At 43.4% G+C, this 23,428-nt stretch overlaps 1 protein-coding gene and 2 long non-coding RNA genes across 3 annotated transcripts in view; 2 read left to right on the top strand and 1 right to left on the bottom strand.

The window, feature by feature from the left end:
- The window catches only part of LOC146435942 (uncharacterized), a 98,703-nt gene that overhangs the window by 69,225 nt on the left and 6,050 nt on the right, over positions 1-23,428 (top strand). The window lies entirely within an intron of this gene.
- Positions 1,420-2,934, top strand: DIO3 (iodothyronine deiodinase 3). The gene has a single exon (XM_085061364.1). The coding sequence runs from the start codon at positions 1,508-1,510 to the stop codon at positions 2,330-2,332; it is 825 nt and encodes a 274-aa protein (XP_084917490.1). The 5' UTR covers positions 1,420-1,507; the 3' UTR covers positions 2,333-2,934.
- The window catches only part of LOC146435941 (uncharacterized), a 48,983-nt gene continuing 37,219 nt past the window's right edge, over positions 11,665-23,428 (bottom strand). Inside the window, exon 2 of the long non-coding RNA XR_014852457.1 lies at positions 11,665-12,312. This is a non-coding gene — a long non-coding RNA (uncharacterized LOC146435941). The remainder of the gene's footprint in view (positions 12,313-23,428) is intronic.

Genomic DNA, 23,428 nt, shown 5'->3' with positions numbered 1-23,428 from the left:
AGCAGGAAGGAATTTACAGGCCATAAATTCCTTCTGATGGGCAAAGACTGAAGGTGAATTGTCGGTGCTCAGCCCTGCGTACTGTGGACACTTTGCTACTGATCCACAGCCCACCCAACACAAAACCACTCTGTGGACAGCACACACATCTACCTGGCCGTGCCCGTGAGGTGACACTTCTGGCCTCAGCTGAAGGATTTTGCCAGATCTAGTTCCGTGAGAAGCTTGTGTTTATACGTCACTTGGCAGGTGCAGAAAGTACTGCTGGCTCCTCCTGGGACGCCGTAAAGGAGTGTCTGCCCTGGCTCGCTGCTCACCTGGGTGCAGTGGGACCCCAGTGAACAGCGGGACACCGCACACGCAGCGCTCTGCTGTCGCCTCCACCGTCCCGTGTGCCCACCCATTGCGGCGCTTCCCACAGCGCCGGCCCCGCGGCGCCCGCCACGCAGCCCCATGTTCCGAGTGCCGCGGAGGGGCAGGTGCCGGGGCCGGGGCAGGTGCCGGAGCCCGGGCAGGTGGAAGGGCCGGGGCAGGTGGCGGGGCCCGGGCAGGTGCTGAAGCCCGGGCAGGTGCTGAAGCCCGGGCAGGTGCCGGGGCCGAGGCCGGGGCCGAGCGCGGACACCCCGGGCCGGGCTGAGGGCCCCGCTCTCCCGCCGCCGCCGCCGCGGCTTCTCGGCCAACAGCTCCCTCTGGCGGCCGCCCGCGCCCCTCCTCCGCCCGGGGCAGCGCCCACCGGCCCGCGCCCACCTGGTGCCCCCCGCGCCGGGGCCGCCGCCTCCGCCTCCGCCGGGGCCCAGCCCGCCCAGCGCGGGCCCGGGGGAGACGAGGGGCCGAGGCGGCGCCCGCCGCCCGTCCCGCCGCCGCGGCCGCCAGAGGATGGGGCCGCGGGTTCGAGACCCGGGTGCTCCCGCGGCGCCGGGGCGTGCGGTGGGGCGGAGGCTGTGCCCAGGGGGCGACCGGGCTGCCGGGGCGGGGAGGGGAGGAAGGCGCAGGAAGGGACGCGGCGAGGGCGGCCCGTCCCTGTCACCTGCAAGCGCTGCCGGGACGGCCCCGGGCCCCGCTCCCGCCCCGGCCCCGCGCCCGCACAGCCCGTGGGGAGCCGGGCCGGGGGCGGGCTGTGCCTGTTGCATTGTCCTTGGCGGGGCTGTCTGTGAGCGCCCGCGGCTATCTGAGGCCGGGGACCCCGGCGGTGCCCTGTGTCGGACTCTCTGCCCTGCCTGATAGCGGCTGCACCCTGCTCCGTTGCACGTCCCTCGCGGCTCCCGCCGGGGCTCTCTCCCCTTTTGTCTGTATTTTTAGGTCATTAGAGTGGAGGGGTAGGTAATCCCCAGGCTCAAGTTCCAGAGGGGCGGGTTCTGGCCGGAGGTGGAGTCACTTTTCATTTAAATCCCTGACTATAAAATGGGCTTAAAGAGAAGCGGGATCTCAGCTGTGCTGCACAGACCCCGGCACGCAGGGTGCGTGGGGGCCCCCCGGCAGCCAGCGCCCTGCAGCACAAGCCGCTGCGATGCTCCACTCCCTCGGCGTTCACACCTTGCAGCTGCTCACCCAGGCGGCCGCCTGCATCCTCCTCTTTCCCCGCTTCCTGCTCACCGCCGTGATGCTCTGGCTCCTGGATTTTCTGTGCATTAGGAAGAAGATGCTGACGATGCCCACGGCGGAGGAGGCGGCCAGCGCCAGCGAGGGGCCGCCCCCCGACGACCCCCCGGTCTGCGTGTCCGACTCCAACCGCATGTTCACGCTGGAGTCTCTGAAAGCCGTGTGGCACGGGCAGAAGCTGGACTTCTTCAAGTCCGCGCACGTGGGTTCCTTGGCCCCTAATCCCGAGGTGATCCAGCTGGACGGGCAGAAGAGGCTCCGCATCCTGGACTTCGCCCGCGGCAAGAGACCCCTCATCCTCAACTTCGGCAGCTGCACCTGACCCCCGTTCATGGCCCGCCTGAGGTCCTTCCAGCGCCTGGCCGCGCACTTCGTGGACATTGCCGACTTCCTGCTGGTGTACATTGAAGAAGCACACCCGTCCGACGGCTGGGTCAGCTCGGACGCAGCCTACAACATCCCCAAGCACCAGTGCCTCCAGGACAGGCTGCGGGCAGCTCAGCTGATGAGGGAAGGGGCGCCCGATTGCCCCCTGGCCGTGGACACCATGGACAATGCTTCCAGCGCCGCCTACGGTGCCTACTTCGAGAGGCTCTACATCATCCAGGAGGAGAAGGTGATGTACCAGGGAGGCAGAGGACCAGAGGGCTACAAGATCTCGGAGCTGAGGAGCTGGCTAGACCAGTACAAAACCCGGCTCCAGAGCCCCAGCACGGTGGTCATCCAAGTGTAAAAAGGACCTGGCAAGAAGCGCAGGGGTGGAGAGGCGAGGGAGGGCGGGAGGAGAGGTGGGGAGGGAGAAGGCACTGCGTCGCGGATGGCAGGAGCTGTCTTCCCGCGGGGACACCCGAAGGAGGCTGCTGCGCGAGCTTTCGAGCAAGACGTGCCATAGTCCTTTCTCTATTCAAATCATGTTGATTTGCCAGCCACGCTCTGTCAATACTGTATTTCCATGTGCGTTTTGTAAATAACTCTTTCTTTCCTTTTTTTTTTTTCTTTTGAGAAGCGTTTACTATTTTTTAAGGAGGCTCTCTTCCTACGGGATCTGTTCCCAGCTGCGTGTGTGCGCGGGTGTGTGTCTGAAAAGTTGTGTACAAGTGCTCCGTGCTGCCTAGCAAGTGCTAACTGGGATTTCTAGTATTTCTTTGTGATGACCGATTTTGAAATGGGTTTCTCTAATGCCAGGAAATCGCGTCTGATGTTGTCAAATACTAGAACTGCCAGTAGCCAGAGCTGGACGGAATGTCCTATTTATGTGGGGGGGTTTTGTAAGACGTTCGTTCACCTTCCTTTTTTTTATGAATTTTTTTAAATAATAAAGGTTGAGTAAATACACGTCTAAGCCTGACTGCCTTTCTCTATCTTCAGACCGCTACGTTCACTTTCCCTTTTGCCTACCTCGCACCTCCCTCCCCGCAGCCGAGGAGGGGCAGGCGGAGCGGCAGGCGGGAGAGGATGCGCTGCTGGGGGCTTGGGGGCGGCGAGCCTGGCTCGGCGGTGGCAAGAGCGCGCACGGCCCGCGACCCGGAGGAAAGAGAGAGTACTGAGTGTCCCCAGGGGGAAATCCAAACCTCCGAGGCTCCTGGGGAAGGAGACCGGTCAGGAGGACCGCGCGCTCCCTCAGTGACCCCGGCGAGCCGGCCCCGAACTGAGCCCGGGAGGGCGAAGGTGGAGGGCTGACCGGCGCCGTGCAGGCACGTGAATCCCGGCCAAAAATACAGGCTGAGGAAAGCCGCCCTGGACGGGAGAGCCGCCCCGCCGAGGTCACCCCGTCTCGGGCACGCAGGCGGTGCCGGACCGGAGCCCGAACCGGGGCAGCGCGACCCGCACCTGCGGCGAGGCGGGGCTGAGGGGCTCGGGCAGGAGGGCAGAGCCCAGCCCAGCCGTGCGAGGCTCAGCCCCATCCCCGGGAGCCGGCAGCAGCCCTTCAAAGGGTGCGAGGTGGCGGACCTTGCTCCTTAGGAGCCCGACAGGTGAGACCGGGCGTGGAGAGCGCCGCGCACCATGAGCAGGAGCCGTGCAAAGCCGCCCAGAAACAGCGGGTCTTTAAGGACCACCCGCGGCGTCTCTGAACGCCTCCACGTCCTTGACAGCAGAGGGACGAGGCGCCCGAGCTGTTAAGCCCCTAAGTTTTGGAGAGGGGTGCACGGCCCAAAGGCAGGGCAAGCTGCGGACGCCGCTCTCCTCACCTGGGCACCGAGTCGCGCCCGCAGTGCTCAACTAAACCTGCGGAAAGCTGTTTGTAAGGGCGTTCTAGCTTCTGTCTTGACAATGTTTCTCTGGACCCGTAGTGTTCCAGTCTCTCAACATTCACGGTTGAGACCAGCGCGCGTAACCTCTCCCGCCGCACCCCGCAACAAAAGCAGCTCCCAGTGGTCCCTCGCAGACAAATCAGACTCCCCGACCCCGCAGCCCCTCTGAAAATCGGGCCGTTCTGGGGAGGTGTCAAAAGATCCTGCTCAGGTGCCCGCTTCGGGCTTCCCGACCAGCCTGGCCATTGCGCCTGCTCTGACAGGCTCGAAAGCCTTTCAGCCCTGCACCCTTGCGCTGGCCCCGAGCGCAGACCACCGGCACCGGGCTCAGGGCTGCAGCGGAGAGCAGACCCCCGGCACCGGGCTCAGGGCTGCAGCGGTTCCGCCCGGCTCAGGCGCCTCCGGTTGATGCTGGGGAGGCGGGGCGAGAGCCCACCCCGGGGTGGACTTATTTCCCCTAGCTGGGCGGTGGTCGCCAAGCACTGAGCCCTCTGCGGAGCTCCGGAGTGGAGGGGAACCTCGGCGACATCCCCAGGAGGATAGGCGGCGGCAGGGTATCCCCCCGCTCCGTCCGGCACGGGCTGCGCCCGCGCAGGCACGGCAAAGGCGTGGGTGCCTGAGCGCGGCCAGCCCCGTCAGTGCCTCCCGCCTGGGCACATCAGCCTGGGCTCCCTCCCGCCACCCCACGCGGGACGAACGAGCGCTGGTACGAGACTCCCTGGTACGAGACTCCCGAGCACCAGCAAACCTCGCCCTGCCCCGCTGCGGGACAGCAGAGCCCCCCGCTCCGCCCTGCTGCCCACGGCTCCCAGCGCGGTCCTGGCCCTGGCCCTGCCCCGCAGCGCCTTTCCCAGCCCCACGCACGTCGTGCCATGAAAACCTAAGGCAGAGGAGCAGCGGGTCTCCTCTCGGCTACAAGGGCAGCCTATGTGTAAGCGTTACTTTTTTTTTTTTTTTTTTTTTTGGTACTGCTTAGTTTTCCTTATTTTACAATAAAGCCATTCTTTGCTTTCTCACCTCGTTATCTCTTTTCCCTTATGCGCTTTTGGCATGCTTTATTTGTAATCCGAAGTTACGGGCAAGACCCGGGCACATCCCCACCCCGGCCTGGCCCCCAGGACATTTTCCGGTCATACGGACAGAAATGGTCATTGTAGGCTTTAATAATTACAGAAACAGCCCCATCTTTACTCTCTACTACTAGCAGATCTTGGTCAAAGGCTATATGAGGTCAGGATTTTTTTTTCCCTGAATAAGTCAGCTTTCTAAAGCTACATTCCTCCTTTAAACCGAACACAGTGCACTTATTTATCACTTTCTCTTTAATCAGCAACAGAAGGAAAATTTGCTATGAATTCCTGGAATCCCTGAAAGAGATCGCACTTTACCTTTGCACAAATCAAAGTTATCTGCTCCTATTATATCCTCCACTTAAAATGAATCACAAGCCTCCATCCCACTGAGCTTTCTCGGGGATACTTGTTTAGCACAGACGAGAACAATACGCTGTACATGTAAAGAGCCCAGGGCGGCAGAAGCCTCTCCGACTGATACAAAGGATTGAGAAACGTCCTATCTTTAAAACGCATTTTTAGTGCCTTTCCACCTCCCTAGTGCACGACAAACAGAAGTCAGAGAGCGTGGAGAGATTTATCAGAGAGAGATCTGAGTGGCGATTACATGTTCTGTCAATAATTAATTGAATTATGTCCTCATCATAATTACATACAGTCCTCTAGCCAGGAGGAGAAAAGAAAGAAGGAAGTTGTGGTGTGGTCAGAGGGGGATCTCAGGACATGGTTCCAGTCATTAAAAATGTGATGTAACATTGCAGTCTGGTGTATTCTGGGGCACAAATGGGGAAACACAAACGAAACCAACTACTAAAATATTATTTGCTTTACAGCAGGGAGACAGAAAAAGCATTTGCCTTCATTAGTTGTTTTCACTACTACTTTCTGCTGGGGATTTAAAGGTATTTTGCCATGCAAAGACCAGAGGTCTTGCTCATTTGAACTATGAGCTATATGTTGTAGGCTTTCTATTGTTCACCACATACTATCTGACTACGTTGGGTATCTCTGATCTTTCAAATAAAAATTTAAATCAGTCCAGAAATTAAAATTTATCTGGCAAAGCATCCTATACTCAATACAAATGTAGAAATGACACATTCAAATAATCTTGCAAGCAAATTCTTATTCTGACACTAATTTTTCTCTACTTCTTCCAGTCATAAGGGAGATCATCATATCATTATTAATTTATTATTTACTAAGAGCTGTTAGAGTACTCATTTGGTACACAAATGCAAGAAAACAAAGAGCTCGATTCAGTTCTCCCACAAGTTTTGCACTGGTGTAACTTCAATGACACGGGTGTAGTCACTTCAGAACCACCTGGGTGTAATTATGATCAAAATCTGGGCTATTGCACTTCCTTTGCTTTTCTAATGGTTCAAAACCCCTATTTTTCTACAGCATGCTGCGGAAGACAGACAGCTGTTTGCATACAGAGCTCAAAAATCATTCTCAAGTTCCTCCTCGCTGCCAGTGCCAGTGCCCTATATCCTGCCACAATTTAGGCATGTCAGCACATTTTCTCACTGTTCTGCATCCTCCCTACAGCATGAGAGATGTAAACCCCATCAATAGGTGTTTCCTACCACTTGTTAAGGCACATCCTCCTGGTGTCTTGAGCTTTAGATCAGGTAGCTTTTCATTCTAATTGCTTTTAAGATCCAGCTGCCAAAAGGGAATTTGACACCTGCTTCCCTCTGCAAATTTCTCTTTTCAGACAAATGTTTGAAGATGCCTCTTGAAAAGGGGTTAATTTATGACCTCCACTTAATTGACTAACTCATGTATTTCTTATCTTCTTAGCCTTCCACCTGTAAACCTGGAAGTGGTTTACAGTGGTAAATGCTAACACTCCATGGCCAAAAACAACTAGAATTGCCAACAGTACTCAGTACTTGCTGAGTAAAAATGCAATACAGGACAAGGTTAAAATCCTTCAGCTAATATGTTTTGCATGAGAATCCTTCTCAGGGCTTATGCCCTCAAAAGTAAGGCTGTTTCAGTCTGGTCCATGGAGTTCCTGTGCCAATCAGACTTAGGAGATCAGGCCTATGAGTTGTTTCATCTCTCTTTTGCAAGTTAAAAGCTCTATCCTGACTTTGCTCATGGAAGCATTTGCTTCCATTTCCTTTCAAGTAATAAATATCCTCCATCTTTAAAGGACCTTTAGGACATGGCCATATAGGGTAAGGTAGCCCAACCCCCTACACATGATCCCCCAGTGCCCAGAATTACCTCAACACGGAGGTGATCCCTGGAAGTCTGATAAAGACATCCAAGAGCTGCATTTCTTATGGGAGTCTTCAAGAATGAACTGGCACATGGTCCCCAGCAGAAGGACATCCCATTATCCATTGTAAAGTAATGGGCACTATGAAAACTTATAAAAAGATTTTAAAATTATAAATTAGATTTTACTGAACCCCCTAGGAAAGAGGGTAAGAACCATGGCAAAGCTTTCAGTCTTTTATGCCCATCTTTTCTCTCTCATCATCTTAGGTTTATAAAGCAACTAGAGCTTGAGCAGTCTGCATTTGACCAGATTTTCACATCCATTTCAAGGCACCCCAGGTTGGATTTTTAGGGTTGTATTTGTATTTTTCTTGTGTCTTGCTTTTTGTGCCTGAAGAGTCAGTCAGGCTGTACATTCAGAATCACAGCATATTCTGAGCTGGAAGGGACCCACAATATTTTTCAAGTTCAACTCTAGTATGAATGGCCCATATGGGGATGAAACCCATAACCCTGGCATAACTAGTACCATGCTCCAACCAACTGAGCTGATCCCTTGCAACAGACAAAATTCAGTATATTTGTTTAGTCACTTCAGGTTATCAGGCATTATTATGTACCACATTATGGAAATTAAATGATATGTCGCTGCACAGAACCTCACTTCAAGTATCATAAATTCAAAAATTTTTGTGTTGAAGCATCTTCCAGAGCTTTCTCTGAGTTCACAGAACTTTGCAAGCTTAATTATACCAGAGATATCATTAGTGCCAAAGACCTGATAATGAGAATAATTTCTAAGAATAAAAATACTTTCATTGCATCAGGATAATATTTTAAATATATGTTTATTAAAAATACATTTTATTAAGTTATAAATAAAATTTTTAAATATATGTTATGACTTTAAGAATTGTTACAATGGAAATGACCCTTAAAAAAAGCTATGGAACCGAGCTGAAGAAATTCTGGAAGTTGCACAATTCAATGCAAGAAAAAAATATTGTTTCTTTGATCAATTTCCATTTGTGATGAAGGACCATCAGGAAAGAATAGGGCGCAAGGCTGCTGTCAACCAGATTTGCAGCACATGGCCATAGAGAACATACTGTGCCACTAACACACAGACACACACAATTGCAGAGATCAAAATTAGCCCAAAGTGGTTTTGGAACATTGGAAAGGGAGAGGCAGGGAGTTGTGCATTTTATAGAATAAAATAGTTATTTCAAGAAGTGATAAATATACAAAATTTTTCAAAAATTGCCCAGTTCATTTCTATTTCTTCTCCCTCAGAAGTGGAACACATCCACTGCATGTGTGTTGGTAAATAACGAACAGTTCAGGGAAAATGGAAAATACTACATGGAACTCAGTTGTCCAGTTCCCTCTAATTCATTTAATCTTTTTTTTCCTTTTAACTGTATATTGTCTTCTCTAGAATGCATACCACTGGAATGATTATGCTGGGCTCTAGTTTTTTTGACGTTCACACAGATCTGTGTGTGTTCCAGTTAGTGTTTAGCTGACTGAAGTATCTTCGATACTAAATAATCTACCATGACATCAAACTGAGTCAATAGTTCTATCTACCTGATTAGAGCAAAAGTATGGTAAGCAAATGCAACAGAAGAATTTGGAACTGTTCCCCAGAACTGACCGGCAAGACCTCTCATATTCCCATGAGACGTCTTTCAGTTGATTCATTCAGCCGTAATAAATTCCAGAAATTATCTATTGGGAGGAACAGAATGGAAGGAAAAAGAGCAGATTGAGGAAGAAATGTCATGGATCTTGAGCTTTGGGGTTTTTTTACTGACTGAGTAGAAGTCTACAACTGCATTCTCATGAACACAAAGACAGGTTTGGAGGAACCCCGTAGTGATTTACCAGTAGAACTGAAACAAATTGGTGTGTACCATAGAAATACATCTGTCTTTTCTAAAATTGGATAGGAAGCTACCCAGAGAGATGTATATTAGCACTTCCTGCAGACACTGCTGGAAGCTGAAAAAATCTTTTTTCTTTTACCACATATTCTGTGTTACTATGATATCACTTTGGAATCTTCTGTTTTGTTAATAAATCTAATCCCAAGAAAAGAGACTTGACAAAAAGGAAAATCAGAGTTTATCCTATTCCATTTTTCCAGTTATTGAACATGCCCAGTGACTAACAGTTCATTCCTAGATCTGTCAAGCTCCTCTTGCTCAATGCAGTAGGACAGTGGTTCATGGGCCTGATGATGGGGAAGAAGCCTCTGAGGTCTCTGAGACTGCAGCACTGTGTAACCAATGCATGAATTAAGGGCCCAACTGTGGGACAATGAGAAGAGGGAGTTGGTTATCTACTTCCCATGCCCAGCACTGACAGCTGGCAGACATGCCCAGGTAAATATTGTCTCTGAAACCTGATGCTATTTTTGCTACCAGGTGAGCACTCAGGGCATTCATTGCAATTCCCGTGGCATTCATTTTTAGATGATGGACGTGTCATCATTGCAAAATGGAATTTGGGGTTTTTTGGAAAAGAAATCAACTCTTAAGTCATACTTTTGAGCAAGTCAAAAGACACCCAAGGGTGTGATTGCCTTGTATGCTGTTCTTTTTAATAAGGCCAAGGAAAAGCATCACTGGATGGGATCGTAATCATCTGCTGCTTTAATGCAGACAATCGAAGAAGTCTCCTTACTGATGGAAGTAAGGCTGATGACTGTAAATTCATCATTATGGATACCACTCAGAGTCATTTGGCATGACATTTTTTATGCACAGAACAGAAAAGTGCAGTATTAGCTCCTGAGTGATTGGATGAGTTGTACATCCATTAATGCGCATAAGAGAAAATGTTTCCCAGCTCTGACTTATCTCCTACACAAACTGAGAAGATGCAGATTGTCTTGCTGCTGTTTACTCAAATTTTGGGTGCATTTTTTCATTCTGTCCAAAGTCCTGTTTATTCAAGAACCTTCTATCATCCTGCATTGTAGATTTTACTGCTGACTCTGAGATCATAACAGTCTGGCTGTGTTCACGCATTATGAAATCTACTGGATGACAGGCAATATGAGAGAAAATTAGTTGCACTAACCCCATAATGTATAGACATTTCTCAGTTCACTGCTTTGGGAAATGAAGGAATTGGTAGATCATAAGTGCAGGAAAACTGGACAAATTTTTGGTCAAAATTTTTATCCACCCAAGTTGCCAGTTCAACCTGGTTAAAATCCATGTGTCATCCAACTGAAAGCTGCAAAATTAGTCCACCAGGAATTATTTATAAAATAAAACCACTAAAAGTAAAACCAAAAAACCTATGTTCATTTTCATAATAGAGCACATTTTTAATTTAAGATGTTTCATTCCTAAATATAATTAAATTTAATTTCCCAGAAAAAAAATTAGTTTCATTTCCCATTTTGGCCAACACAAAAATCTACATTTTGCTGTTATTCAAGTGAAATTCCCTACTCTGTAGTGCTTCTTCCTGTTCATGAATTGCTCAGGAACTGGTTATGATCTGTTAATTTATCCACACACTTCATCAATCAAATTACATGAAGAAATTTTAGCCAAGAATGTATCAACTAATTGTTCACTTAGGATATTTATTTCACTGTGATATAGAACCATCACTTACATTAATGATGTCATATTTTCTCCCCTGCTGATTATATGGCTATTTTTTTCAGAGAGGAAATACCAAATATCGAGTCATGGCATTTCTCAGATGTGAATTATGAGACGAATAATCATTAAATGTTTACAAGGTATACAAAGTTTCTTTCTCGACAGCAGCATTACCCACTTTTTAGCCACTGACACATTTTCACGACTCTGAACCAACATATTTTATTTAAAAATATGCACAAACTATAGTTTATGGGAGAGACCTAGATAATAAGAATGCTCTTAAAAATGATAATTTAAAACCCAGATTTTAGTATTTAGGCTTCCAGTATGAGCAATGGGGAGAAGTCAATCCTTCCTCAGCTGCCAGATAGTGAGGACACTCACTTAAAGGAGGACGTTCTGGTACAAGCCCAGTCCATGTCCATGGATCTGAACCTGGAAATTCCATAACCCGGACAACATCACAGTCTGTGAAATACACAAACCATTTTCTTGGAACTTTAGGGGAAGAGGTACTGATCAGCACTTGTGGGGAATGGTGGAAGAAACACTGTTGACTTTCCTAGCAAAGCTACTTACTGAGGATATAAAACAGCTGTGTTACAGTATCAAGCAAAATATCAGGTACATGCCATAACTGTGAGGCTACTACTTAATTCCAGATGACCAACATTTTTCTTTATTTTATTCTGACCAGAAAGTCTATTCTGACTTGAGAAAACTTCTCAACATTTAGCCAATACATTCCCTCATAAAAGCACTGAATTTACCAGAAATTTACACACACTCCAAAGAAAACCCCCCCCAAAAAAAAAAAAAAAACCCAAAGAAAACCCCAAAAGAAAAAGAAAAAGAATAAAAAAAAAAAAGGACGAAGAAGAGCAGTTTTATTCAAAACTTTTAGGTCAGCTCTAGGATGGACTTTTGGACTCCCTTGTAATTGCTTTCATTTACCGACTGGTCAACATGATTACTTATCTTCCCCTGCTGTGCATATGACCAAGTGTTGTGTAGGCAGGCGTGCTGGCCAATAAAACCTCAAAATGCAGTGAAACATTTCCATCAGTGCAAGCAACAGTTCTCAGGATAAATAATTGTCTTCTCATATCTCCCCAGGCCCATTCTTTTCCTTTCTTTCTCTCTCACTTGAATTTCCTCAGAGATGTTCTTTCTCCATCAACATAGCCTCATGTTACTTCTCTGCAGCTCTGCTGCCCTCCATTCTAAACTCTGGCATTACAGTGAAACTTCCAAGAATTCCATTCTCTGAAGCATTATGAGTCACACTGTAGTCCTTAGCAATATTTTTAAAACACCAATGTTTTTTTAATCACTCTTGAGACCCACAGAAGAAAGTAAGGATATTATCTTGCTAACTTGCAGTCGTGGTTGTTTTTTCTATTGCCACCCACACTCTCTCATCTTTCTCCAGATACTCTGCTCCAGTCTCTCAATAGTGCAGGCATATGGTATTCAAGCATGCCAGAGTCTGACTTCAAGTTTTAGTCATTTTTCTTCCTGTAAAAAGGATGGAGGGACATTAAGCCTATGACCATTTGAGAGCCTTCTTTATGTGGGAGTTTTATTATGGTTTATACTTTCAAAAAACTTGAGTTCTACACCATGAAACTAACAGAGAAGCATCAGTTCTAAGCCATAATTAATCTTATGTGAATACCAGCAATGCCCTGTGTATGGCAGAGGCAGCAAAGAAATCACTGGTACAACAGTGAATATAGGAAAGGGAGAATTTATGCCTGCTTCTGGCACTGATTTAAAAAAAAAATTAGCCTGGAAGATGGGTTATCTTCAGGAGCTTTATTTGTAAATACTATCCCTGATAAGAAAAACATAAATCTTGATTCTGCTGTTTGAAGAACTTTCCATTTTAATTAGAAAAAAGAATTCGAATTTTAATTAGAAAAAAATATATATTAAGCTATAGTAAAGTTATCAGTTAATTTTCATTGTATGTTTCAAAGCTTTCTCCTTTTTTTTTGAGCATGAGGGATGAGGCAGCTTGTATTACAAAAAGGTTTCTTGCAGCTTAGGACTGAAGTTCCACAAATTGCTGTTATCTGCTGTGCAGATGCTCATGTGACACACTGAATAAATATACCTTAAGGTAAGCACATAACAGTGAACAATGGGCATTCAATAAAGGCGATCCCTAAAGACAACAGCTATCTGAGTTATGTAGAGATCAGCTTTTGCACAAAGCACTTGAGGATGACTGCCTGCCCCATGATAGTTTTTAGACAAAGCTGCCAGGAAATAAGAGGATGAAGAGACCTAGATTCTAAATTACCAGCTGATCATGTGAAGAATGTACATTCTTAGGTCTCAAAAGTTACTGAAAAATGGTCAGTGAGCTTGCCTGTGCAAGAGATGGTTGAGAGAACTGTGAAAATAAACACATCATTGAGAAATGGAGGTAGGATGAGTGAGATTTACTTAAGAAAAGGCGAGAACAGTGTTAAGTGAAATAGAAAAGAATCCATATTAAATAGTAGCATTAATGCAGTAAGCCAGGAAGCGACGAGTGATCAAGACTCCTCAGGAATCAAAGTTAGATGAGGGATTTTGTACACATTTATTCATGTATTTATTTGTCTACATAAAATAAAGCACCATCGTTCTGAAACTGCTCATTTTACATCCAGCTCACACAGGGCTTTTCTATCTCAATGCCTCATACCTAGAAGTGTAGAAAAGCAATAAACTTGCCTTTCATCTGGTAGGATTTTGCTTCCACTCTATGTGTCTTTAAGAAATCTTCACCAATTTTTTGTATTTGATTGTACCAATACTAAACTTTTGGAGTGTGTTTTAACTCCTGGGCTGCATCCAAGGCAGTGTGGCCAGCAGGTGAAGGGAGGAGATTCTGCCCCTCTGCTCAGCCCTCCCCCCACCTGGAATTCTGCATCCAGCTCTGGGGTCCTCAAGACAAGAAAGACATGGACCTGTTAGAGTGAGTCCAGAAGAGAGCCACAAAAAGGATCAGAGGGCTGGAACACCTCTCCTACAGAGACAGACTGAGAGAGCTGGGGTAGTTCAGCCTGGAGAAGAGAAGGCTCCAGGAAGAATCCATGGTGGCCTTCCAGTACCTAAAAGGGGCTTATAAAAAGAGGGAGTGCAACTTTTTACACAGATAGTGAGAAGACAAGGAGAATGGTTTTAAACTAAAAGAGGAGAGATTAGATATAAGGAAGATATTGTTTACCCAGAGGGTAGTGAGATACAGGAACAGGCTGCCCAGAGAAGTTGTGGATGCCTCATTCCTGGAAGTGTTCAAGGCCAGATTGGATGGTCCTTGGAGGAATGTGGTTTAGTGGAAAGTGGCAGGGGGGTTGATGGTCTTGATGATGGTTAAGGTCCCTTCCAACCCAAACCATTCTATGATTCTAAAATGCTGTAACTACAAGGCCGAGACATTTAAATATTGCTTTACTCACTGTGGGTGAGTTAAGATAAAAAAAGAAAAATTTCTAGGAAATAGATCAAAATATTAGCACGTTCATTAATCTAATGTTAAACTTTTAAATCGGTATTTAGTCTTCCTAGTATCACTAAAGTTGTTAATTCTCAGTGACAGATATCCACAAATCTCAGTGAATGGGTATGAGGTACAACACGGCTAAACATCACACTATCTAAAAACCTCATTATCATTGTAAATTCAGGAACCAATTTAATACAGGCATCCAGTTTTGAGCATTTGTCATAAGGGTGTAGTAGTGATGGGCTCAAATATTTGGTAACTGCTGATGTCATTGGTGAGCTGTAGAGATTTCAATTTTCCACAGAAGTTTTTGTTACCAATAGAACACCTCCATAAGCCCCTTCTGTTTCCTTACTTTGTACTACTTCTAAGAAAAATAATATCGTCACCATCTCTGAACCCCCATCAGTGTGATTTCATGCCTTGAGCAGAACAGGATGCAACAGACACTACAAACAACCTGTGGTCTGGGCAGCACACGTCAAGCTTAGCAAGGAGAACATCATCCATCAAAGAACAATGGCTAAAGCTTCCAGGTTACTCTGAATCATTCCCTGAGTGGCCCTTCCTACTACCTCTTACTGGCTTTTCAGGAATAATTAGAAACAGGCAGCAGTTACACCATCTCTGTAAGTTTAAAGCAAGATGAAAATCAGAATTGAGTTGTTTGTTGCTACATTTTCGACAGCAGAAAATGTCAAGAGCACGGGCAATTTCAATCTGAATTTACCAATGCTTTATTCAGTGCTCCACAGGCAGAAAAGCCAAGTGACACAATAGGGAAATCTAGCACTTACAAAGTATGAAGGCCTGAAAATGAAGATTGTTGTGAAATTTAGAAACATGATACTGTTGTGAATGTGCATGTCTCTTCTATTACAGATCTCAGATGTGTATATGCCAGACATTGCTGAATGAGAGCCAAAGCCTAGATTAATTTTCTTTCTGTAAAAGTTGCCTACATATGTATCCAAAAATCAAAACACAGAAAATAATACCAGAGAGCTCATAAAGAAAATTATATTGAATTAGTTACAGGTTAGTAACTAATTATTACAGATTCAGGATCTTATCTTAAATGATTCTTTGTTCTGTTTTGTTTTGTGTTGTGTTGTTTTGTTTTGTTTTCCTTGCATAAAATAAATTTCTGTAGTTTGGTTTTCTTTATAAGTGTTCTTTAATGAACTCGCTGATGCTAATGGTTTGGTCAGAAAGGGAAGTGGTGTTTTGTTCACTTTTACCTCCTTTTTCTGTGGAAAAAAAAGAAGCAAAATAATACTTGGGGGAATCAAAGGGTAAATATCCAAATAATTTTGGAAGACAAAGACTGCATATTTTACCAAGTCTACCCTAGTATGGCAATATGATGGGAGTTACAGCTGTGACAGAGATTTTAACTGTGGAAGAATCAATGCAGATATGCAGATGGAAGTCATGTCTCAAAAATGTGTTAGGCTTGTCCAAAGGAGCATGTGGATAAGATGATCTGGTAACTGCAGTGTTGCAATTCCATACTTGGATACTCTGGTGCATATGCCATGGATTTCCATGGAGCTCTGGGAGAATTCACAGGCCTCTGAAAGAACGAAGCTACCATAGCACAAGAGGAATGGTCTTCTTGAGCATTATTAGCTTTTCTCAAGTTAGGAGGGAAAAGAAGTTATGAACAGCCAGCTGTCAGAAGGGAAGAAGGTGCTCACAAGGTGTTACAAGCTCTCTGCTGGAATCTCTGCTGCTCAGGCTGCTCCTGAGTATCCTCAAACACAGACTAAACAGCAACTTTATACATTCTGCTGATGATCTGAAATTACTCAGGACAGTAAAAATCAAAATTGTGTTTGGCATCATTCCCAAATGACTTGCTGGGAAAGTGACAGATGAAATTAAATGCCATTTATAAGTAGGAAAATAAAAGGTGTGTACACATTTCTGCACATAATGGCTGCCTGATATAACTCTAGAAAACAAAGTCTACAGAGATTTTAATGATTTAATTAAACTAACTATTAATTCATATCCATGATTTAGGGTGTTCCTGACAGTGCCTTTTAATTTCATTGGCATCTTTTAGAATACCGCAGTATTTTTGATAATTTCATTTGGGGATTAATCTTCTCTGTCTTTTAGTGCTTCATAAATACAAACTAATTATCCTTATAAACTATATAACTTCCTCTCTCATAGAAAGAATACTGAGGTATTTCAGTTAAATTATTTACACAAAGTGCTAAAAATGTGTCAAACAACTCTCCACCAAAAATTATTTCCACTGAACCCCTTCTTAAAAAAATTAAATTAAATTTATGTTTTTCTTGAGAAAGTGGAAAAAACTTCTAAAATGTAGATATATATCAATCAGACATTTCTGGAAAAAAAGGTTCAAATTTTCTCATTACAAAAAATTGAAAGTGTTTCAAATGACGGTCTTTATTTTAACCAAACACTACAATGCAAACAACCCCAAGTAGTTTTAAATTGTATCTTTTTTTTTTTTTTTTCCCCTGGAGATGTTCAAGAATTTGCCTTTCTTGTTCCCACTTGGGATGACATTGTTTTACAAAGTATAGATTTTTTTTGACAAATAAGTTCATTCACTGACCAAATCAAGACCTTTTTGTCCATTATGTACTATGACTTGACAACACCACAAAAGCCACCTTTGAGAAATTATTAATATCTTCTGTGTAGAAAGAGTATCTGTGTAGTAGTATCTCTTCACAGATTAACTTTTCTGGGTAGAGTATGTCCCTGTTGATTAACGATCCTTGAAACATTCTACAAGAGGTTTGTACATTTGTAGAGGATACTGAAACTAAACAGAAGTATCCTGCCCCAGACACACCAGAAACTAAAACTTATACTGAATGAGGAGGAAAAATACTGAAAAAACCCATACCTAATTTTAATAGAGGAATTTATATTAATTTTAAAGTTTTTGGTAGTAAAGCACCAAACCATAGTCTGAAAAAGTGGGCTTCACTTGCTCAGTCAATCTGTAATTCTACATACAGCCCAGCTAAAGTTCTAGGCACATGAATAGTTTGTATTAACTACCTGTTCTTAGATTTCTTCACTTACTGGTCTTTACTCTTGCAGGTTCTGTGTTATATATGAAAATAAAATGTCTTAACTCCATAAGTCCATGCAGGAGAGAACTGTACAACCTGGAGAAAAGAAAGTTCTTAGTGTAAATATATACCTGAAGCTGTACAGGTTTTCAGTGGTGCCCAGTGAACAGGGCAAGAGGCAATGGGCATCAGCTGAAACCTGGGAGTTTCCAACTGAACATCAGGAACTCTTTATCCCAGGAGGGTGTCTGGGTGATGGCACAGGTTTCCCAGGGAGGTTGTGGAATCTCCATCCATGAACATGTTCAAAAGGCATTTGGACATGGACCTGGACAACTCTCTAGAAGGGGGGTGGGACCAGAAGACCTCCAGAGGTCCCTTCCAACCCCAACCATTTTGTGATCTGTGATTCTGTGAACTATCATTCAAACTGACAAAAGATTAAAGAGAAAAAATTAAAGAACAAAGGAATAATTTAAAAAATAATCTTTAACAGGAAAACTAAGGAAAATATTCCTGAGCAACTAGAGCAGCAGAATCTTTCTATTACATTTATTTATAACAAGTACTTAGTAAAACAGCTAGGAAAAAATATAAACCGGAAGGAGGACATATGCATCCACAGATCATAGAGGAATCATCTAGATAATTTATGAACCACTGACAAATAAATTGGTATACAAAGAGGAGGAGGTACTGAGTAATGAAAAAGGGAGAAATTTGGTTAATACTTTTCATATGGAAGTCCAAGGAATTCTAGTCTTTGCTTTCCAGCATCTCTTCTCCTTCTAGAAAAACAATTGCCTATATGCTATAAAGAAAAAAATTTATGGACCCAAAGAGAGACCAAGAGCAGATAAGAACCATAATCAACAGTAGGAAATTAATAGGATCAAAAGATCCCAGGGTAATTCAGGTTGGAAGGTACCTCTGAAGTTCATCCTGTCCAGCCTCCCGCTGAAAGCAGGGTCAGCTATGAGATCTGACCAACTTATTCATATGCAGCTTGGACTTAAAGCCTTCAAGAACTGCACAACTTCTCTGGGTAATTGGCTATGGTTGCTGAGATTCTGATCTGTTCTTGACTGACTGCATGGCACATGGTTTTCATTAAATCCAGCCTGACCTTGTCTTGTTTCAACTTCTGTCCACTATCTCTAATCATCCCATCACACAGCACTGACTCCATTCTCCACGGTCCCCCAAAAGCCATCTCTTCAAGTTGAACAAGCCTCAGCTTCTCCTCCTGAGGCAAATGCTTCAATCCCTGGCTACCTTGGTGGCCTTCCACTAAACTCACTTCAGTTTTAAATTTAAATGACAAATCTTGGACAAAATATATAGCACACTCACTACAGAGATAACCACAATGCAGTGATGAATAGCCTTTTTAGAACAGTTTGGAATTTTTCATCTTAGAGAACTGGTAATATATAGAAGACACTATTTGAAAAGATCTCTCTATTCAGGAATGAAGATAAAATTTTCCTTAACTTTTATTGAGATCAAAGTCCCAGTTACATTTAAGAATCTAGTTGCATTTCTTAACAGGGATAGACTTGAGCACATGTTAAAGCACTTTCCTGAATCTGGGCAAGAGTTGTTATACATAGAATATAGCCTGCAACTGGACTTTATATGTGATTACAATGCCTTTCAAAACTTTACCCACAAATTATTCATATTTTCCCAAACCCTCACAAAGCCTTATGAACTGCAGAGTAATTAAAAGACCTAAGGAAAAGGTAATGGAAGAACATATACTGGGTTTGGAAAGAGGTGGTACTGAATGCAACAGAGTTCACTCAATATTACTTAAGATTTCCATTAGCTATCCATGGTGACAGATAAACAGCACCTACATTTGTAAATTGTATTTTACATTATAAATGCTAGTGAAAAGAGTGAAATTCATTGCAAAGGAGTCTGAAAATATCAGACTATGGAAGCCAACACTGCTTGCCCTGCTTGTACAAAATTCCTATTAAAACAATAAGGTGTGCAGAATTTGGCTTCTGGAAATAGGAAATAAAGGAACAAATCCAAAGCTCACTGAAGTCAATAGGAGACATTCTTCTGACCTCAATGGGATTTGGATATCACCCAAAATTAGATTCATTCTGGAAAAACGCAAGCTGAAGGAAATAATCATTCAAAAAGTATCTGGGAAAGAGATGTTTGGAAAACCTGGAAATCAAAGAATACCTAGGAGACTTTGGGTAATATATGATACGTGACAAGAGCTTATGAACACTTCTACAAGACTGCACCTTTTCTAAAATCTTTTTAGTCTAGAAATGAAAACAGACTCTAAGAGAAATAAAAACAACCCATTCCATCCAGTTAGGGAGCAGAAGTCACAGGGATATCACATCACAGTGCAGGCAGATTGTTTTGTATGGAATTTAAAATGTGCCAAACATCAAATACAAACACAGGTATTTTGTAAAATAAAGGTAATTGTAACAGGTATTTTGTAAAAAAAAAAAAACAACAAAGTAGTTGTCCCATTTGAGAAACCATTCATGTCTCACTCTTTTCCCAGATACAAGTCTGCTAGTATTGACAAAGATCAAATGCACACATAGTTTGCTTATAGGAATACGTGGTCAGACTTCAATGTGAGACAAGTTTCACATCTGTGACTTGGTCCCCCTTCTCATTTTAGTAAAAGGTCCGCAGAGCCTTTTAAGATTCCATCTTTCCCATTACACACAAGCATCCTGCTCTAACCCCAGGATGTCCTTTGGTGGAAGGACACCCTCTATCTTTGTCCTGAACACCTTGCTGCTGTCAGTTGGAGAAAATTTGTCAAGGATGTACATACACCTGAGGGAAATGAAGGTCTGGCCTTATCATCAAGATCAAGTAGACTCAACATGCACGCTATAAATTCTCAGGCTTCCTATCCTCAACAATTATTTTCCACAATTTCATTGCTGACAAGTGGATAAGGACGTCTGCAAGCACATGCTATATAGCAGAAGATGATAAAGGTAGTTTCCCCACCGTTGTTCTGCTGAAAGAAGCACCTATTCTGTCTCAAATTATTCAGTGAAAGAACTTAAGAATGGTATCCATAAAGAATAAACTGGTCATATTGAAAGACTCTGATGCTGACTGATGCACCTACTGAAGTACGGAATGGCTTGATCCTTCTCTGCTATCACCACCGTTTCTGCTGAGGAGAGGAAAACTTTATTTCTCACCAAAAAAACTAACAAACTCCCCAAATCCAAACTGCAACACAAACCATGAGTGGCTCAATAAATAAGATTCATGAGGCACTGCAATTTACTGCTTCATTGGTCCTATTGGTTCTATGTAATTTTTCTTGGAAGACATAGATAAGTAAAGGGTGAAGACAACCAGGAATCTCTGAATAAATATATTGAAGCAAATAATTATAAGATGATTGAGGTAATGATGGCAAACCTCTAGTTTATTCTAGAATATCTTTAGGTTCATACTCTGTAGATTATGTGCTATTAAGTACCACCATTTTTAGTTCAAAATCTTTTTATTCTTAGATTTTAATACAAGTACCCTTTTTTTTATCCTTCAGAGAAAATGTTGGAAAACATTTTATTTTGAAATATTCATCCTTGTGCTTCATATATTCTTGGACCACTTCATATTAAAAGCTCATTGGCTTTTGTTAGAAAATTATACCTCAAGCTGACTGCAATTCTTTCAGTGAGCTCAATCCTACAAAATCATGAGCACTGATTTCAATCAGTTCTCAGGTTTTCTCTGAATCTAATCTTTTGTGACATCATAACAATTCTTTCAGTGAGCTCAATCCTACAAAATCATGAGCACTGATTTCAATCAGTTCTCAGGTTTTCTCTGAATCTAATCTTTTGTGACATCATAAAAATTCAGTGGAATGAAATCACAAAGAAAGGATTAATTCTCACAGGCAGGAAGAAAAAGGAACACATGGCTTTTAAAACATGAAGATTGTAAAGTTCTACAATAAAAATAGGAAAAGAGAAAATGTGGATAACATGATACACAAGAGAACCCTTCTCAGTAAACTCCTTTGCAAAATCTTTTTATGAAGATTCAGTAGGTTTTTTAGAAAGTAGAACCCTATGCTCTCACTCTAAATCCTCCCTGATTTTATAGCACTGATACTGGAAAAATCAAATCTCTTGCCTGAAAGCTATAGTTTCAATTAACGAGGATGTTAAGCATTTTTTTTCAGATACATGAAAAGAGTGACAGGATTATAGACCACCAAATTGTTGGTATTTTAAGAATCTGACAGGCTCAGCACCATGTGCCATTCTAGCCTCTCTGTGTATCCTTTGTGGTTAAAACTCTTAAGCACTTTAAATTCTTTTGGTCAGTATTTTTTTCCTTTTAGGGCAGACAACTAGAAGCACATTCCAAGTAACTATTTATGGTGTACAGAAAATTATAAGATACTCAAATCACCTCTTTGAAGGTGTTTCCAGGCGTTGGATAGTAAAACAAATATTTTATTTATAAAAAAAAAAGTTGTTGTTTTAAATCTAGAATATAATTATCCATGTTCCAAATCAAATGAAAGACAGTAACAGTACAAAGACACAGCAAAATAATACATGTCAAATCTTAAAGCCTTTACTTGGACAAATCTCCCATCAAGCTTTGGTGGTAGCTTGCCTGATGAAATATGGCTGAGCCAGATCTGAAAAAAGCAAAAATTTAAGAAGCCACACAAGTGGAATAAGTTATGGAACAACAAATCAAATATTTATTTTTGTTGTCTGGGAAAGAACAACAATTTAGTGCATTATCAGTACAAAAGTAGAAGCCCACTAAACCAGCAGTCCTCAGATACATTTACCCAGATACAACAGAGGACCAAAAAGATGTTTGAAGAAGCAGATGACTTTCCAGAATATTTGATACAAGCTGGAAGAAATATGCGAACAAATTTTTCGAATCTTCAAGCTCTGGCAAACAAAACTGACTGTAGCTTTGCATAACTTCATTTACAAATGGCTCAGTGCTCTCATGTTTCCTCTTTTCCAATGAATAAGACAAAACTGCAGACTGGTCCTGTGCAGGAGACATATCTATGTGTTGGGGTTCGTGGTGGGGAAGAGGCCAAAGTTCCTGTGCTGCAGCCAGGAAACACACCTGGCAGCAGGTTTCTTGGAGCCCAACCCCTCAGGGAGAGCTGGTGGACATGTATCGCGGCAGACTGTCCCACTGGGCAGAGCAGCACGCTGGGAGGCAGGGGATGAGAGGAGCTGCCAACCACCTGCAGCTGGTATATCAGGTCATGCAGGAGGAGACAGATTCTGGCACTGTGTTAGGAAAGTCTGTAAGACATACCCCTATCTGTGGGGGTGAGTGGATGCTGGAGCCAAATCTATGAGTCTCACACTCAGTGCACAAAAACTTAACAGCTCAGATGGATGGGTAAAATCTGTATCAGTGTAGAAACTGCATGGGATGAAAGCTTTACAGTTCTGCAGAGGAATCTGGTTCTGCTCTGTACCATCTGTGCACCAATTGTGTGGATTGTTTGTTGAGCTTTGTTTGGTTGGGTTTTTTCATTTGAGAAAAACACAGAAGTCAGTAAAAGGAATGCACTTCAGGTCAGTTTAACTCCTGAGCTATTCCTTTTGGCTCTAGCCACTGCTGATTATAGATTCAAATTTTGTACAAGAGTTAAAAAGAAGTTTCATGCCTAATTACTGTTTTCTACAATTTATTTAATTTCAAGGACAACAATTTAATTTCAAACTTTGCTCAAATTAGAGGGGGAAGTGGAAAAAAACCTGGAAATACAGAAAATATAAGATTGGAGATCCAACTTTCAGTGTTAGATCCTTACAGCTGACAGTATATTTCTATGTGCACGTAATACACACATAGACTGTTTGAAACCTAATGACCAGGTGATAGTAAATATCTGGCAGATCCAGACCTTGAACTGCATGCTTCCATTAGGTTTGTGCTTATACCACTAACACGATGTATTTGTTTGCATTTGTTCTTAAAATATACGTACGAATTAGACAGAACAGTTCTTAGCTACAAGGAAGTGCAACAGGAAAAAATA

Source organism: Lichenostomus cassidix, chromosome 5, assembly GCF_008360975.1.
Source record: "Lichenostomus cassidix isolate B80296 chromosome 5, HeHo_3.0, whole genome shotgun sequence".
NCBI classification, from domain to species: domain Eukaryota; kingdom Metazoa; phylum Chordata; class Aves; order Passeriformes; family Meliphagidae; genus Lichenostomus; species Lichenostomus cassidix.
Note: the sequence above shows the minus strand (reverse complement) of the source record. Positions and strands in the feature narration are given on the sequence as shown.